Raw genomic sequence first — 18,299 nt, 5'->3', positions numbered from 1 at the left:
AAGTATTCTCTGTTCACCAGGGTGCAGTGCAGTATAACGTAGCGACCCTCGGGGTCTATATAGCTCTTATGCAATATGAATTTGATCGATTTATAAATCATAGTGAGGACGCCCCTGGATTGGGAGGAATAGGAAGTGAAGAATCTGGCGGGGCCCCATGACGGGGCCATGGTGCCCGGAATATGGGCGTTGGAGTGTGTCTGCTGTAGGAGTACCACCTTGCAGCTATGCCTATTAGCGAAGGCCATGATCTTACGGGCCTTAGTGTAATTGCTTAATCCGCGGATATTCCAAGACATTATGACGGCGGACATTTCAGTAGTAGATACACAGCCTCATAATGAACAAGTCAGTGAACATCCCAGGTCCAGCAGTAGTGTGTGTGCCGGAAGTTAATTGCGGAAGTGCGGTCGCGGTGTATCTCTGTGCGCGCCAAGACACCTTGAATGCCTTCTTTTTCTTTTACCCCATACCCACCCACCACCCTCACCACCAACCCAAAGTCAGCAGTGTGAACCACACCCACCCTCAGCAGTGCAGAACTGGGCCGACCCCAACTTGGCCCAGCCCGACAAACGGCTCAACAGGGGCTAGCCCACAACAAGGGCGTATCCAAGAACAGTGCAATCGCAGTGGGGTGCGCTATTGCCGTGTAGAAGCACGCTAGGAACCAGCAGGTTCCGTTACAAAACAAACAGTGATAGCGGTCATATTATGAATGTCCCTGTATTGCTCAACCAGGAACGGAGGGCAACACGAGACCCGTATTGGTTCAGGTACCCAGCAACCAGGAGTAACAGAAAGGTGATCCAGGGGCAACAAACGTAAATGAGATCAATAGAGCAGGGCGGGAAACCATTACTCCATGGCAAATGAGTGGAGAAAGCAAAAGTTAGACATGCGTAGAGGAGCATTATACCAGAATGAATACGGAAGTATAAGAACACATGGGTGCGACCAAAAATTGGTATGAGTTGACCAATCTATGGTCGTGGCAACGAGACATCACGGGGTAAGCATGAAGTTCAGTCGTTGTTCGTAGAATCATCCTCAGGAGGTTGCAGGGGAACGTGCGCCTCAATGAATTTCACCGCTTCAGATGGCACCGTGAAGAAGTATAATTTGTTATTGAACGTGAACTTCAAACGTGCAGGGAAAAGGATGGCATAGGGAACGTTCCTTTCTCTAAGAAGTTTCTTCACTCCCAGGAACTGGCGGCGCTCCTGTTGAACTCCAGTAGAAAAGTCGTGGAAAATTCTGATCACCTGCGAGTCCATGCGTAGTTCGCCCTTTTCCCGTGCGAGGCGGAGAATCAGGTCACGATCTTTGAAGCTCAAAACCTTCGCAATAATGGGCCTCGGGAAATCGCCAGGTTTAGGGCGCGGCGAGAGCGCCCTGTGGGCCCTTTCAATGGTGAAGAAGGGCGACATGGCTGGATCACCCAGTAGTTCCTTCAAAAGATTCTCGACTGCCGGTTCAAGTCGGCCCTTCAGCGCATTCTCCGGGACACCAACGATGCGTATATTATTTCTGCGCGACCTGGATTCGAGGTCATCACACTTGGCCCTGACCGCCTTCATGTCCGTGACCAGAGTGGACACAGTGCCCTGGAGCGTGGCAATGCTGTCCTCGTTGGTTCCAATTCGGTTTTCGGCCTCCGTGATTCTAGTCCCCTGTTGGTCCAACTTGGCCCTGAGCGATGCTACATTGGCATTAATGTCATCGAGCTTTTCATGAAAGGCTGCAAAGTTTCTAGCCATGGATTCCATCATCGATGTGAGGTCTGCGGCGGGCGCCTCGGCGGGGTGCACCTCGTCCACCTGATCGCCTGACGTGTGGGCCGAGTCGGACCTCGGGGTAGGTTTGGCGAATGTATCCATGGCCCAGGTTTTATTAGTATTCCGAGATCTGTTGGACATCTTGGCGAATGATGTTGGGGCACGGATTGCTCAGAGTAGGGACAGGGAGAGCGTGTCGAAAGAGAAAGGCACATGGTGTGGCAATGCGGGAACAGGCACACCTCAAGCCCCGCAATCGGGAAAGCAGAACACCAGTCCGCAAGCATGTATACAGTTCGTGGGTGAAGGAAGCGGGGTCCACGGCGTCAGGGAGATTCGGAGCAGAGGCAGTGATTATGCGATCCTGCCACCACAATGGAGAAGACCAGTATCCGATCCAACATCCAACCAGACGCAACAAGGAGGGCAGGTGGCGAGAGCAAATGGTCCACGGTGCAGTGAAGGCAATGTTCCTTAAGGGGCCAGAGCGGCAGATACGGGTGGAGACCAAGCCGCACGTCCCGGGAGCCACCCCGAGTACAGTTAGCAGTCAGGTGAGAGGATAGTATGGTTCGCCCAAGCAGCCCCTCACCTGCAACACAGCCAGCAAAAGAACGAAGCCGCAGGCGGCGCTCCAGCAGGCCCCCGGCAAGGCAGATCCAGGTGTGGGGCAGGCAGGCGTCCGCGGCAGGGCAGGGTGGAGCAGTGCGGGGCCCAGGTCAGCCCAGGCCACAGATGCGGGGGGATGGCGAGCTCCGGCTCCCCGGATGTCAAGTCCGTGCGAGGCAGTTCCAGGGGCAGGCGCAGTTCCCTCGGTGAAATGTTGAGAGGCACCGTCGGGCGGAGCGGGCGCGGTACCCCAGGCGCCCCAGATGGCAGGCCCGGGCGCGACGTGACCGGCGGCGCCCAGGAACAAGCAGGAGGAGGGCAGCGGAGGGCTCAGGCCAGCCGAAAAAGTCGAGCAACAGCCCAGCCAGCCGAAGCGCAGCCCGACCCATGGCGCCCCCAGTGCAGGTCACAGGCCGCCCACGCCTCGCGCCACACAGCCCGGAACACACGGCCCGGGAGCCCAGCAGGTGGCCCCAGTAGGCGGGCGAAGGAGCGGCAGCCGCGAGACGGCTGAGCCAGGAGTACGAACACTGGGCCGCCTCGCGCCACAGCAGCCTCGAGGGGGCCGCACAAGCTGATCCCAGTGAGGACTGCTCCACCCTGCCCTGCCGCGGACGCCTGCCTGCCCCACGCCTGGATCTGCCTTGCCGGGGGCCTGCTGGAGCGCCGCCTGCGGCTTCGTTCTTTTGCTGGCTGTGTTGCAGGTGAGGGGCTGCTTGGGCGAACCATACTATCCTCTCACCCACTGAGGGTGCTGTGTAACACATTTACCAAAAACCACATGAAACCCTATGGAGTAAAAGACCCCATAGTCCATAAAACACATTACAAAGTCAAAGGATATCTCAAATCATGTCTAAGAGTGGGAGAAAAAGAGTCTCTCTTAGCAGGAGAAAAAAATAAACCCCAAAAATCCAGCAAAGCTGCTGGGAGACTCACTAGGTTTGGGAAATTAGCCTTAACAGAGAATTCTCCCTAACAGGATGATGTCCTCCTGCATATATCTCGTGCGCCTGTGCAGGCTTCGGATGCGCCCTCTGCAAGAGTTCCTAGACTCCCGCTGGATCCAAGCAACTGGCAGCTTCGAGGACAGGATCCCGCTCGACGAGACCTTCCGACGAGCGATCCGGTGGTGGGGCACCCGCACTCCTCTGACGACGGGCACAGACTTTCAGACCCCATCCCACCAGATAACGGTGACGACGGATGCCTCCCTGGAAGGGTGGGGAGAGCAAACGGGAGAACTTCACGCGAGAGGCCTTTGGCTCCCGGAGGCGAAGACACTCCACATCAACATCCTGGAGCTCCTTGCAGTGTTCGGGGCCCTCAGGTCTTTTCTCCCGTCCCTCATGGGCAAGGTGGTGAGAATCTTCACCGACAACACCACCACAATGTTCTACATCCGGAAGCAGGGAGGAACCAGATCCCCAGCCCTCTCCAAGGAAGCCCAGGATCTGTGGCATTGGGCCGTTGCCCAAGGGATGTTTCTGGTGCCTTTTCATCTGGCAGGGATAAAGAACACCATCACCGACTCACTCGGCAGGGAGCTGCGCTCGTGCCGCGAGTGGGAACTATGTCAGGATCCAGTGGATCGACTCTTCCGACGATGGGGGAAAACCGCAGATCGACCTGTTCGCGACGGCGACGAACTCCAAGTGCCAGAGGTTCGCCAGCAGGTTTCCCCAGCCAAGGAGCATGGGCGATGCTTTCTCGTTCCCCTGGGACGGCCTGTTCCTATATGCGTTCCCTCCGTTGCCGTTGCTGCTCCGACTCGTCAACCAGCTCAAGAGGTCCCGGTGCAGGATGATCCTAGTCGCACCGGCGTGGCCGAGGCAGATCTGGTTCCCGGACCTTCTGGACTTGTCAGCGTCCCCACCAGTCACGCTGCCGACGGACATGGATCTTCTCTCCAGAGAAGGAGGCGCCATACTTCATCATGACCCGGAGTCGCTGAACTTGCAGGCTTGGCTCCTGCAGCACTAGAGTTTGGAGGGTACGATATCCCGGCTGACTGCAGAGAGGTCCTTGCAAAAGCCAGGGCGCCCTCAACTCTCAAGTGCTACGGACATAAGTGGAAGAGGTTCTCTGTCTGGTGCCGTGCACAGAAGATTAACCCTCTACGGATTACGGCCCTCAAGTGCTGCCGTACCTACTGTCACTGGCCAAGGCTGGACTGGCTCACGCCTCCATCAAGATGCATCTGGCTGTGATCTCCCGATACACCAGACCACAGAACCTTGTGCTCCCATCGCCTGGTGAAGGAATTTATGAAGGGACTGTTCCGATCGTTCCCATTGGTGAAGGCCCCTGCCCTGGCGTGGGAACTCAACGTGGTGCTGACCAGGCTCATGGGGGTGCCATTCGAACCCCTGCATTCGGCACCGTTGAAATTCCTGTCGTGGAAGACTGCGTTTTCTGTGGCCATCACCTCCGCACGGCGAGTGGGAGAGATCCAGGCCCTATCCTGCAAGCCTCCATACTTGACTTTTCACGACACAAGGGTGGTGCTGAGGACGCACCCCTCTTTTATGCCCAAGGTGCCGTCTGACCTCCACCTCAACGAGCCCTTGGTGTTACCTGTTTTCTTCCCGTCGCCTTCGTCACCTGCCGAGAGGACTTTGCACTCGCTGGATGTGGCTAGAGCGCTGAAGTTCTACGTGGACCGCACGAAGAGTTTTCGGAAGACATCACAGCTTTTTGTGAACTTTGGACCTGTGAACCAAGGGAAGGCTCTCTCGAAGGCTTCCATTTCCAGATGGGTCTCCGGCTGCATCACGCACTGTCATCGGTTGGCAAACTTACCGTTGCCTGGCCGTCCGAGAGCCCATTCGACCAGAGCTATCGCTGCTATCACGGCGTTCTTGTCTGGTGTGCCCCTGCTGGACATCTGCAGGGCTGCTACGTGGAGGTCGATGCACACCTTCACGAGATTCTACTGCATCGACCGGGATTCCCGGGAGGAGTCCAGGGTCAGCCAAGCGGTGCTGCGCAACTTGTTTGCCTAAGGTGAGCCTGGTGAGGAGGTAAGAACTGCTTAATGTTGAGTTTTGATGTAATGCTTAATGTTGAGCCTTTTTTCCACCTCCCGTTGGTTGTGCATGTGTGTACTGCTATGTATTCCTATATTCATGAGCATGTGAATCCATGCCAGACCCCATGCTGGAGAAGGAACAAGTTAGTTACCTGTAACTGTTGTTCTCCAGCATGGGTCTGGCATGGATTCACATACAAACCCTCCCTCCTACCCCTCTACGGCTCTTCACTTGGTCATACTGCCACTTTGCGTGCTACCAAATCTGAAGATGGCTGCCAGAGGCGGGGCTTAGGGAGAGGGCAGTCATTGGCTGGGGGCAGTATGACCCAGAGACCAGTGATTGGTTACTACTGAGAAAGACAGATCAGAAACGAAACTGATACTGATTTTTTCTTTACCGAGGATTCCCGGCCTGACGACAGGGAATATTAATGAGCATGTGAATCCATGCCAGACCCATGCTGGAGAACAACAGTTACAGGTAAGTAACTTGTTCCTAACTGACCCCCATTGAGTTTGTCTCTGGTGCCTCGGTGCGGTCCATCAAGTTGACGAGTGCGTTTCCTGTCAGGCTATGACAAATTAAGCTCGCCAGGAACAAAGCAGTAAATTGGCAGTGGGGGAGGAATCTTCGAAGGCCTCTTCGAAGAAAAATACAGACTCCGCGGAGTCCAGGGAAAAGTCCCGATGTAAATGGAAGAAATATAGGTTGAGGAGTCGGTCAAGAAAATCATTTTCTATGAAGAAGAGGCGTCACGGATCTCCCTCTTCTTCGTGGTCCTCTGATACAGGGGCTATTGTAATGGTTACCTGGACTCCTCGGGAGCGTAATGTCTTCTCAGCCTGTGGCCCTGTTACTTGGGCACTTTTAGGATTCCTTTTCTGTATAAACAACAAACGCAACAATAGAACTGCTATAATACCTGATGTCTGAGAAGTTACTATATAACTGTGTGCTTTTGATAATCCCTCCCTTCTCACCTGTGTTTGTTTTGTGGAGCTCTCCATCCTGTTATTCTACAGGTGCGCGTTGGTATGAAGAAACTTTAACTTGGAAGGCTGTGGTGTTCAATAGACACTTGCCTTTATAATGTGTTTGCTTTTCCAGAATTTGTCTTTGGTAAGTATCTGGAGAAAATACTATAGTCTTTTAGATTTGGAATAGTCCCTACGTTGGAGAGATCTTGCTTTCTAATATTTCCCTTTTTCTTGCAGGTTCTCGGAATTTGAAGAGTCTAATGGCTGCGGGATGACTGTGACGTTACTCTGGGATGGAGAAACTTTCAACTACCGTAAGTTTGTCTATGCGGAATAACTGCAGCCTTGTGGGGAAGGGCGCGGCAATAACCGAGCTGTGAAAACTTGAATAAACTTATTTAAACTTCTTCCTTCTTATTTTCTATTAAGTTTGTTAATTAAATACCTTATTTGTCTGCAGATTTTCAGAAAGCTGAGGAAAAATAACTTCGGAAGATGCAGTGGCTGCTGAGGAAACTTCTGAATGAAGGTACTGCGACTGCCAACGATGAATGCTGCTTGAAGATGCTGCGGCTGTGAGAGAACTTCTGACAGAAGATACTGCGGCTACGAACGAACACAGCTGACTGAAAAACTACTTGGGCGATAACTTCGGTTCGGTCAGTCTTTTCAATAACTATGGAATTCTGTTGTTATTTCTGTGAAAACTAATGTCTCTGATTTTTCCTTTGACAGGTTCTGTGAGGAGAGATGCCGGTAGCGTTACCCGCTGTCAGCGGAGAAGACGTGAAGCAGCGCTCCGGCAGTTGTAAGCGTGTTGTAAGTTATCAATGGATCTGGCGGTGGCCATGTTTAGTGTATGAGACCACTGTATGCTGTGAATGGTACAAATGACATGTTTGCCAGGCTTGTACCCACTTTTGACCTGCTGACTGATGTGATGTATCTTGCTTCTCCTGCATGCCTGAATGGGAACTGTGCTCACTTACTGGTATCATGACAGTTATCACCTGTCCATCAAAACATGATTCCCCTAGAAAATGAGAGGCTTTTAGAGCCTCTGTGATGCAAATCTTCGAGAACGCGGTCCAGTCCACCTCGAAGAAATCGCATGACCATGCCCCGGCTCATTCTAAACATGACAGAGGAAGGTCAGAGACTAGAAACCTCTCCGACACCTCATAAGAAGAGCAAGACAGGCCTATCGGTGCATAAACCGAAGGTGACACCAGACAAAATGGCGTCAGGTGACAAACCATCATCGAAGATTATGTCGAAGGTCTCCTTAACACATCTGTCGAAGACTTACTAAACGCCAGTGTTAAAGGTAGTGTCGACACCTTCCTTGACGGCGCTTACATCTACGGCTCCTTCGACTTTATCGAAGCCAGGGTCGACAATATCGACGCCAACATTGATTCTGGCACCAATATCGACGCCTTTGGCAAAACCAAGGTGAATGCCTTCACAAACCACGGGTAAAATGTTTCACCCTGTGCCAAGAAAATACTTTTCCAAGTCTATGGCCTCTATTTATGAGGAACATTCCTATGAAGAGGAAATTTCCCCTTTTGGGGTACAATATGGTATAAGGAATGTCCCAGAAGAATCAATTGACCCTCAGTCCAAAATGTCTGACCTCTATGGCTGTCTACAAACAGCTGGTGGTATAGAAACGTCACCTGAGTTGGAATTCGACAAGCATGACCCTGCTGATCATGCAGACTCTGTATATAGAAATATTATGAATAGAGTGGTGAAGTTCATGGGGTGGAACAGAAATTCACCCACTTACGAACAGGATGACATAATGGGCATTCTCAGTCAAGGTCCTCAAAAGGATCCTGTTTTCCCCTTCACACAGCACTTCAGAGGAAGGTTATGGCGGCATGGGAAACCCCAGAATCTGGACCACTGGTGAACAAATATGTTGCTAGGAAATACCGACCTTCTTCTGACCCTGACTATTTAACTAAGCATCCTACATCTGAGAGCTTAGTAGTCCAGGCAGCTCCACCCACTAGACAATCTGCATACAGCATACATTCCCCCAGATAGGGATGATGAAAGAATTGATGCCTGGTCTCGAAAGATTTTTTTCATCGAGCAGTATAAGTCAACAAATGTGACCCGCACCCTTGCAAGATTCACATACACCCTGTGGGATTGTATTAGTGCAGCGGCTGAACACATTCCTGAGGGCGAGGAGCGAGACGGCTTTCTCGCGATTGTGAAAGAGGGAAAGGACGCTATGGGGGAATGCCTTCAATCAGGACTGGACACTGCTGACAGCATCAGCATGTCCATGGCGTCTAGCACAGTGCTACGCAGGTTTGCGTGGCTGAGAAAATCGTGCTTTGCACCGGATGTGCAGGCCAGACTTCTTAACTTGCCATTTGACGGCTTGAGATTGTTTGGTAGTAAGGTGATTGAAAGTTTAGAGAAGCTGCAGACCTCCAAGGTGGCGGCTTAGTCACTTAGCGCCTCCATACGACAACCTCAGCAACACGCCTACTCAGGCTCTTCTTCCTGGAGGGGTCGTCCTTTTCATTTTTATTCCTCATTTGGAAGAGGAAAAGGACAGGCTTTTCAAAGAGGACAAAGAAAATGTCCTCGGGGCTGATGAGGAAAGGGTGCTAGGTCAGCCCCAGCAGCGACATCTGTCCCCTCAGCTGCTGCTGCAGCTGCCACAAAGCCACTCTGAGGCCTTGACCTACAAGACCCTGGTGGGAGGCAGGATCTCTCAGCATCTGAACGAATGGTGGGGGCATTACGTCAAATGGTTGGGCACTGGAAACACTGGCTCACGGTTACTGCCTTCCTTTGCAAAAAACACATCGTCCATCCACCGGGATACAACTCTGTCAAAATTCCAGATCCGCTCCTGTTGCAGGAAATTTTAACCCTGCTAGAGAAAGGTGCAATAGAACATGTACCTGTAGCGGAGAGGGACAAGGGTTGGTATTACCCATACTTCCTCATCCCATAGAATGACAGAGGATTGAGACCCATCTTGGACTTAAGAAACTTGAACAAGTTCCTTAGGAATGACAAGTTCAAGATGGTAACCCTTTCTCAGATCCTTCAGGCTCTCCAATTCCAGGACTGGTTGGTATCATTGGATCTTCAGGATGCTTACTTTCATGTGCCGATCCATCCCAAGCACAGAAAGTACCTGAGGTTCGCGATTGGCAGTTCTCACTATCAGTTTCGAGTTTCTGCCATTCGGGTTGACCTCCGCCCGAGGGTTTTCACCAAGCTGATGGCGGTAGTGGCAGCGAGTCACAGGAGAGGTGCCAGATTGAGAATGAGATCCCTTCAATGGGCCCTTAGGACTCAATGGTTCCAATTTTCAGGGAATATGTCAGATCTTTTGCAAGTTCCGGCCAGAGTGGCTCGAGATCTGCTATGGTGGGCTTGCAAGGACAATATTCTCAAGGGAGAATCTTTTTGGCAACCATGGCCGGAGATGACAGTAGTGACTGACGCCTCACTTGCAGGGTGTGGGAGCACATACCAACGATTTGACAATCAGCGGTAGTTGGTCTCCATCGGAGTCCAAACTACACATCAACCTTTTGGAGCCGAGGGCAATCAGACTAGCGCTGAAGGCCTTTCTGCCCTCTGTACGGGGAAAGAATGTCCTGATAATGACGGACAACACAGTGGCCATGTACTACCTCAACAAGATGGGAGGTGTAGGGTTACTACCACTGTGCAGAGAGGAAATGCAGCTCTGGTTCTGGCCAATACAAGAGGGAATATCTCTATCGGCAGTTCACATAGCGGGAGAGCAGAATACGGTGGCGGACGCTTTGAGCAGGCAGAGCACAGTGTCCCACGAGTGGGAACTAGCTCAGGAAGTCCTTCAAGAGATCTTCACCCTTTGGGGAACCCCACAAGTGGATCTGTTCATGACCACATGAAGTGCGAACTGTACTGCTCAAAGGAATTTCCTCCAAGAGGAGCTCTACGGGACACATTCGTAGTGGACTGGGAAATTCCACTCCTATACGCGTTTCCTCCGGTCCCTGCATTCCTCACATTTGACAAAGTTCCGAAAAACCATGATCCTAATGGGCCAGGAGGACATTGTACCCGAACCTTCTGAACATGTCCATCTGCCCTCCAATACGTCTTCCTCTAAGAGAGGATCTTCTCTCGCAAGAGGAAGGTCGGGTTCTCCATCCAGAGGTCAAGACACAGAGCCTTCAGGCGTTGTTTCTGAGAGGCTGAGATATAAGGATTGGGACTTCCCAGACGATGTAATGGAGATTTTGCTTTTGGCCAGAAGGCCAGCAAAAAAATCTTTGTACCGGTGTCGTTGGAACAAGTTCAGTAACTGGTGCAAAGATAAGAATGTGGATCCATTTCTATGTGGTACACCTATGGTACTTTCTTTCCTACTACATTTGGCCAATCAAGGCCTCCAGAATGGTACAATAAAAGGATACTTGGCTGCGATTTCTATTTTTAAGGGCTCCTCAGAAGATGGATCTTACTTTAAAATTCCACTGATTGTTCAGTTCTTAAAGGGTCTCACTACGTGTACCCTCCAGTCCCTTTTCAAGTCCCTGTTTGGGATCTAAATTTAGTACTAACATTTATTACATGCATTCCTTTCGAGGCTTTGCATTCTTGTCCGCTAAGGCTTCTCACTTTGAAGACAATCTGACTATTGGCTATTACATCAGGCCGCAGGCTGAGTGAGTTACAGGCCCTCCCTTGGTAAGCCTCCTCACATCATCTTTCATAAAGACAAAGCTATACTTAAAGTCAAACCTTAATTTCTACCTAAAATAGTCTGACTTTCACTTGTCTCAGAAGATCACATTGCCATCTTTCTATCCTCCACCCTCATGCAAGTAAGGAGGAAGAAAGGCTCCACAGGCTTGACCAACTTTTCTTTGGATACACCGGCCACAAATTGGGCCTGGCAGTAACAAAACAGATCTTATCCAGATGGATAATTCTAGCAATTGGAGAGTGTTACAGAATGGCGGGTAAAGAACCTCCAGATGGGCTAAGAGCTCATTCTACTAGTGGCATGGCGACTTCAACGGCTCTTCAGAGGGGTGTCCCGGTGCAAGATATTTGTGCAGCGGCCACCTGGTCGTCAATGCACACTTTTGCGAAACACTATTGTTTAGATTCCACCTCATCCCAAGGGGGTGTTTTTGCTAAGGCCATTCTACATACGGTCCATGAGTAAAATGAATTGGTACTCCCTCCTCCAAATTTTCACTGCTTTGGGAGTCTATCTAAGATGAGGAATACATGGGAGGACACAATCCATTCGAAGAACAAGTTACTTATCAACTGTAATGTTCTTTCGATTGGATGTTCCTCCCACGTATTCCTCATCGGCCCTCCCAGCCCACCCCTCAGTACAGTTTACGTATTTTACACTCCATGTTCCTTGAGGGTTTACGGTCCAAGGGGACACCTTGTCAACTCATCAGTTAAGAATATTGAAAAAACAGAACTGAAGCCAACGAGCGCGGCTCAAGCCATTTATACTACGGATGACGTTGACACTTTACAGCAACCCTCGAGGGACGTCGACACCACGACATAGAGCACGGCACCCTCTGGTGTGGAATTCTTTTTTCCGAAGCAGCAAAGCTGATGATACAGATAAGATGAGGAATACGTGGGAGGAACATCCAATCGAATGAACGTTACAGTTGGTAAGTAACTTGTTCTTCTCATTTAATGCCACATATGATACACATGGACCAGTCTGGTTTTATACCGGGTCGTTCGAGGGCATCTAACATACAATGGTTTTATAACGTGATGACGCAGGTCCTACACAAGTGTCGGCGAGTGACAGTATCCCTGTATAGATATAGTCTCCTGGTCTTTTCCAAGTAATGGCGAATTATGGATTTGGCCCTAAACTTTATTTCATGGGTGCGATTGCTATAATCTCATCTGTTTGCCCGGGTGTATGCAAATGTTATGCTGTATCCGGTCCTGAGGCTGGAAGGGGGTACGAGGTAGGCATGCCCCCTTTTACCCTTACTCTTTGCATTGGTAAACAATCTCCTAGAAGACCTTATCCGTGACAGATACGGCGGGCCGGCATATGTTTGGGAAGGAAATCCGAAATCATTGTTATACACGGACAATATATTATTGTATATCAGAGATCCCGAGGCCCACTTAGCCTGGGTGCTTGGAGCAGTAGTAGAATTCGACAAATACTCCCGCCTTCACCTTAATAATAGCAAGTCTGAAATATTCCCACTGTCGTGTGGTACACAAAGGCCGGGGGATACGGAGGGCCTTGCATAGGCTGGAAACGATTTTTGCTACTTGGGGATCAGAGTATCGCGTTAGGCCTCTTCAATGTTTGATTTGAATTATGGGAGATGCTTGGCCGGCTTGAGGATAAAGTTTCAGAGATGGAGCCACATTCCGCTATCCCTTGCAGTGAGTCTGGTGTTGATTAAGATGATTGAATTGCCTAAGCTTCTTTATCTTTTTCATAATATTCCGATGTGGCCAGGATGCACTTTTTTTCCAGAAACTCGGTGGTATGCATTCTTCCTTTGTGTCATTGGAGAGTCAGGATTGGATGGCATGGAGACACCTTTCCCCGCCCCTACGCGAGAGGGGGTCTATCCGCTTCAGATTTTGATTTTGAATTGGATTATTTGATGGCGCTGATACACTATGCTGTTTACTGGAGAAAAAACTACGCTGAGACCCATCCCGCTCGCTTGGAGCAGCTACAGGTGGGCCCCTCATCTGCAGTGTTACTGCTTGCTGGCAATGCGTATCGCCGTACACACAGTCTGAACTCGGTGGGGGTGACACGGGTTGCCTGGAATAAGCTGAATAGGCGGGCGGAGATTCAGGCCCCCTAGGACAGATGCTTGCCCCTCTGGGTAATGGCGATAGTGAAGCCAGCCACAGACGGGTCAGTAGAAAGGGTATTGGGTGGAGCTGGCAAACATACGATAGATGATCCCTTTGTGGTTGGGCGATTTATAGAATGGGATGATGCTAAGGGGCATATAGGTGACACGCCACTCCACTTACTGCATTACTATCGCCTTAATGCGGCTGTTGCGACACGCTGGTCGGAATTCCCGGATATTTTGTTGAACACTGGGGGCAAGAAATCCATCTCGACACTTTGCAAGCTGGCGCAGACACTAGAGGCTAAAGTGGGCCTAAATAACAGGGAAAAAGTGGGAGGACGACAAGAATACTACATTTACAGATGCTCACTTGAAGCACGTATGCTTGCTGACGAAAGGAGTGTCAATGAACTCTAGATACCGTCTCATTCACTTCAAGATCATTAACTGACTGTACTACACACAAGCTAGGCTAATGAGGGTCTGACCCGACGATGCTCGGGAGTGCCCCAGATGCCAGAGTCTGGGTGCCTCCCTGGTACATATGCTATGGGACTGTCCCAGACTAGCCGGGTTTTGGGAGGGGGTTTGTCGGACATTGGATGAGCTGCTGGGGCAGCATTTACCCGTAATGGCTTTGGAGTGTATGTTGGGGTACACTGGGAAAATGGCAACTGCTCAGCGAAGTTTCTTAAACTTGGGTTTGGTACTGGCTAAAGGGGCAATTTTGTTGCATTGGTCTTGGAAGGCTCTACCTACATTATCAGACTGGCTTCAAGATGTTATCTAGGCAAATACTATGAAGCACCGTATGTGACACTGGTGCTGTGCGTGTGTTGCCTGAAAGACATTTGGCAAGTCTTTTGTTTGTATCTCGCTAACTCTATGGTGTGAGGCCTTCCTTCTTTCTCCCTCGCCCCATTTTTTAAAATGTATTTTTATTTTAGTTTGTGTTCATTTGGAATTTACTGTATTGCTCAGTGACTGATACTCTGACTCATGTAACAGTTCACCAAATGCCTAATAAATAAAGTTTAAAAAAAAAGAATATTACCAAATCAATTCAGGGAAGCACAACCCAGGGTTACAAGTTTAGAAGAGCAGCAGGTATTCAAGGTGAGTAAGGCCTATATACTTTTAAGAGGTGCTACAATTAACTCATACGACAAGTATTAACTCAAAGACTGTTTTAGATCTGTATATAGCAGACCAGGGAAAACAACACCCAATTATACACTTAAAAGAAGGACACAAGGTTATTCAAGGCATGTAAACCCTGGTGGGCTTTTACACTCATTCAGTTAAGAATACTAAAGCAGTACCAACATGTATTACTTTTTTAGAAGGGGAAACACCATTCACATTTTGTAAAACAACTTATATACTTTTTGAAGGAGCAACCAGCAACCTAAAGGTAGGTACAAACTTAATGTCACTTTGTAACTTCTTACACAGAGATACCGTTACCACACTAATTATTTCAGCAAGTAAGCACTTTTACACTTGTTATACTTTTCAAGACAGAGGCTTTTTCTTATCCAGTCCTTCCCTAGTCTATTGGATGAGTTTTCTCAGAGGCAGAAGAGAGACCCTAACTGTCTGGGTGCCAGCTGTAGGCAGGTTGAGAATAGGGTTCAGTTGCAGGAAAGTCAAAGCTGCAGAGGATATCTTCTTTAACAAGTAAGTATTCACTTTCAGAGTTAGTGTTTAGGGACTTCACTTAGGCTCACTATATGCGTTGTAGCATTAAGCCTGGTCAAGTGGTATGAGCAAACTCCCAACCACACAAATCACCCACTCAGCCGCACAGGATGCACACCACATTTACGGGTAGTATTACCCCAGCCCACACAGTACCATAGGAGAAAAGAAGAGCTTCTGAGTGGATGTCTTCAGGATGCAGCAGCGCAGAACCCGGTCCCTGGATTTTTGGTTTGGACACTGGATAGGAACTTGGAGCAGCAGTTGTCAGAGGAGGCTTCCAAAAAAGTGTTTTTTTTCATGGATTCACACGACTCTGCGCATCTGGTGCCTTTTTACAGCAGCCAGATGAAGAACGAATATTGCCCGTCGGATTCCCTTCACTCTCTCAGTCCTGAACTCTGGTGAGGGGACTTTAGAGATATGAATCGTGTGTCTTGAAATCCAGCAGGAGACCACCAAACCTTCGACGTATTCGGACTTTGGAAGACAACGCACTGCACTCAGGCTTGTGGTCCCAGGGTATTGGCGGTTTGCAGCCCAGCAAGGTTGCAGCATGTCGTGGGATGGTGCAAAACCTAGGTCTTCTTGTGACTAGTGGATCCCACCAGCCTCTTTTTGTAGGACTCGTCGCATTCCAGACAACCATGTCGGTTTAAGGAATGGTTGCATGAGGCTCCAGTAACACAGCAGGCTCTCTGGTCGCTGGAAATCGCTACAGATGTCTCTTCTTCAACTTCCTCTTTGGATTCAGCTCCAGTGGTCGGCTTGTCAGCAGCTTCCAGGTTTGGAGTATTTATCAGGAACTACAGCACAACGTCTGCAATCTCTCCCTGCAGTTTACAGAAAGGGGCAGTCTGGCTGTCCAGTCGGGAAAGCCAGCCCCCCACTGGAAGTTGGTTCCTTTCAGGCAAGGTGGAAGAGAAAGGGCTGCTGATTTTTGGACTCCTCCCTCGCTTCCTGCCTTCTCAGACACTCTGGAGCCTGTGGAGGGAATTCAAAGGATTCCTGCTGAAGATAAAACCTCCTCTGAGGTTGTCCCTGCCTAGAATGGCAGGGGAAGACCTCCGAAACAACAAAGGTACTTTTGTGCATTACCGATGCTGAATCAACAGCCTGCGAGTAATGAGACTAAAAAGTCACTAAGGTAAAACCACTGCCACTAGCCATTTAAGTAACCTTGCAATTGTAACACAAATGCTACAGGTAAGTAAACAAGGGTATACATTGTATCACCCAGCACTCACCATAAAGTGCTGTGTGCTGGCTCACAATATAAAATGTAAAGGGGTTGAAAATCCCTCTTTACCCCTTGGGAACAGTAATTCCCCCAGGTACATTAAAGAGAAATTAACAGGGAAGCCCAAAGGGGCACCCCACCCTAAGCCCAAAAGTTATAGGAAACTATAGCTTCAACCATACGCTATGGACAGACATATAAAGTTCACCCATAAAAAGAGTAGAAGACTAGGTGAGAGGGGAAACAGATTCCCACCCACTCACCTAGGGACAAGGAGAAATAATCCCCAAGTCCAAGCACAAAAGTTCTAGGGTTGACACAGGTCAGGAAGATTTATCACACATATGAAAACCTTACCTAACAACCACCATTGAATGGTATAGAGCATAGTAGATGGGACATTACCATTGAACCGTAGACCATTGGTATGAAAAAAGCACAAAAGACCCAAAACATGGGAAAGTACTGCAGTTGAACTCCTTTGACAACAGCACCAGCCACTTGGGTCGCAGAACAGTCAGTCAAATGCGTCCTTGTGTTTGAGGGAATAGTCAGTGGTGTAGTTCAAGTGTAGAGAAGGGAAAGTCATTGTTCACTATTTGATCAGATTTCCATAGATTCATCCTATTGTGCATTTTGTTGCGAGGGGGAGAATATTTGTTTTTTCTTGCAAGCTGGTTTCTCAGAGTCAAACAGACAATGGTCCATCTCTATCACACCCAGCAGAAAATGTTGTTTGCATGATAGTATCCAACAGATAACACAGGCAGTTTAGCGTGCAGTCTCTGTTTCAGTACTTTGGTAGTCGGATCATTCTCTGAGGCCAAAAAACCTATTCTGTAGTTAGGAAACTAAACATCCTGGTTCAGAAGAGTTCAGATGTTGTGAAAGAGGCAGATTCCGGTTCTGAGAGGATGCATTGGTATAGGATGTGACCCTTCCTTTTCTGGGTGGTTTCATGTGTCCCTTTTAGTTTGGCGTTTGCAGAAAGGTTCCATTTCCCATCCTGGACACTAAATCTGTTTTGCTTCTGTGAAGGGTGATTATTCAGTATCAACTTTTTTTATATGCATCACCGAATGTGATGAATTGAACCCCCACGGAGGGGAAGCGTATGGTGTGAGAATCTGCCATGGGAAAGACATGGATCGCAGAGGAGCACCTAGTAATTTGAGAAGTAAAGGATAAAACAAGTACAAATAGCGCACACTGACAAATAAGCAGATGACCCACAGCAACAATTATTCCATGTCATTACTGCACCATTTCATAGCCCGTTGAGGCAGCCTGAGTCTATACATGTGTTATGTACAAAAGAATGTGTTGGCAGACTCTGTGCGACTCCACAGAAAACCCCCTGTGACTAAGCAGATGAAGTTAAATGTTTCCTTCCTAAAGTAAATGTCTTCTTAAGGATTTGGGCAAAAAAGGAGCACTGAAAGAGGACAAGTACATGTTTGCTCAAGCCTTGTACTTGCAGCCTGCAGTCCAGATAATCTCTGTGGTGCACCTTAAGCTCCATTAAAAGCCATGGAGGTTGATATTGTTTGACACATTTAATTGTGTTGCAGGGATAGAATGCAAAGGTGGGAATGTCTTTGGGGAGGAGTAGTAATGAAGCAGATCTCCCAAATGTTCATGTTTTTTAAATGTTTTCTTTCGCAGCAATGATGTAGATATGGAAACAGATCATTACTCAAATGGCGTGACCGAGACTGCGTCCCATGGCTTCCTGAATGGCAGCGCCAAACATGATCACGAAATGGAAGAATGTGACACAGAAATGGGTCTGCATTGCTATTTATATTTAAATTTACTTTGCCTCTCTAAAGATTTACTCTAACAAAACTACATTTTTCTCACATAAACAAGTGCATTCTAATATGGGTATTGGTTGCTGAAACCCAAATTGGTTCAGTTGGGTAGCATTGCATGACAAACATCAATTTATGCTTGTTGCTGTTTCAGTAGAATGTAGAGGTAACAAAAGAATACATTTGTCAATGCTGTTCTTAGTAAGAGGTCTGTGCTTATTTTAGGTTTATTTCAGGTATTGGGGTTTACCTTCAGGCTTTTATATCCTGTCT

At 48.8% G+C, this 18,299-nt stretch overlaps 1 protein-coding gene across 2 annotated transcripts in view; it reads left to right on the top strand.

Moving 5' to 3' along the window:
* Window positions 1–18,299, top strand: part of RANBP9 (RAN binding protein 9) — a 1,122,649-nt gene that overhangs the window by 955,537 nt on the left and 148,813 nt on the right. For both annotated transcript variants that reach the window (XM_069613547.1, XM_069613548.1), the window contains one exon: window positions 17,878–17,999. In XM_069613547.1, coding sequence (XP_069469648.1) covers window positions 17,878–17,999 — 122 coding nt within the window. The remainder of the gene's footprint in view (window positions 1–17,877; window positions 18,000–18,299) is intronic.

Source organism: Ambystoma mexicanum, chromosome 5p, assembly GCF_040938575.1.
Source record: "Ambystoma mexicanum isolate Mex_15411 chromosome 5p, UKY_AmexF1_1, whole genome shotgun sequence".
NCBI lineage: Eukaryota > Metazoa > Chordata > Amphibia > Caudata > Ambystomatidae > Ambystoma > Ambystoma mexicanum.
Note: the sequence above shows the minus strand (reverse complement) of the source record. Positions and strands in the feature narration are given on the sequence as shown.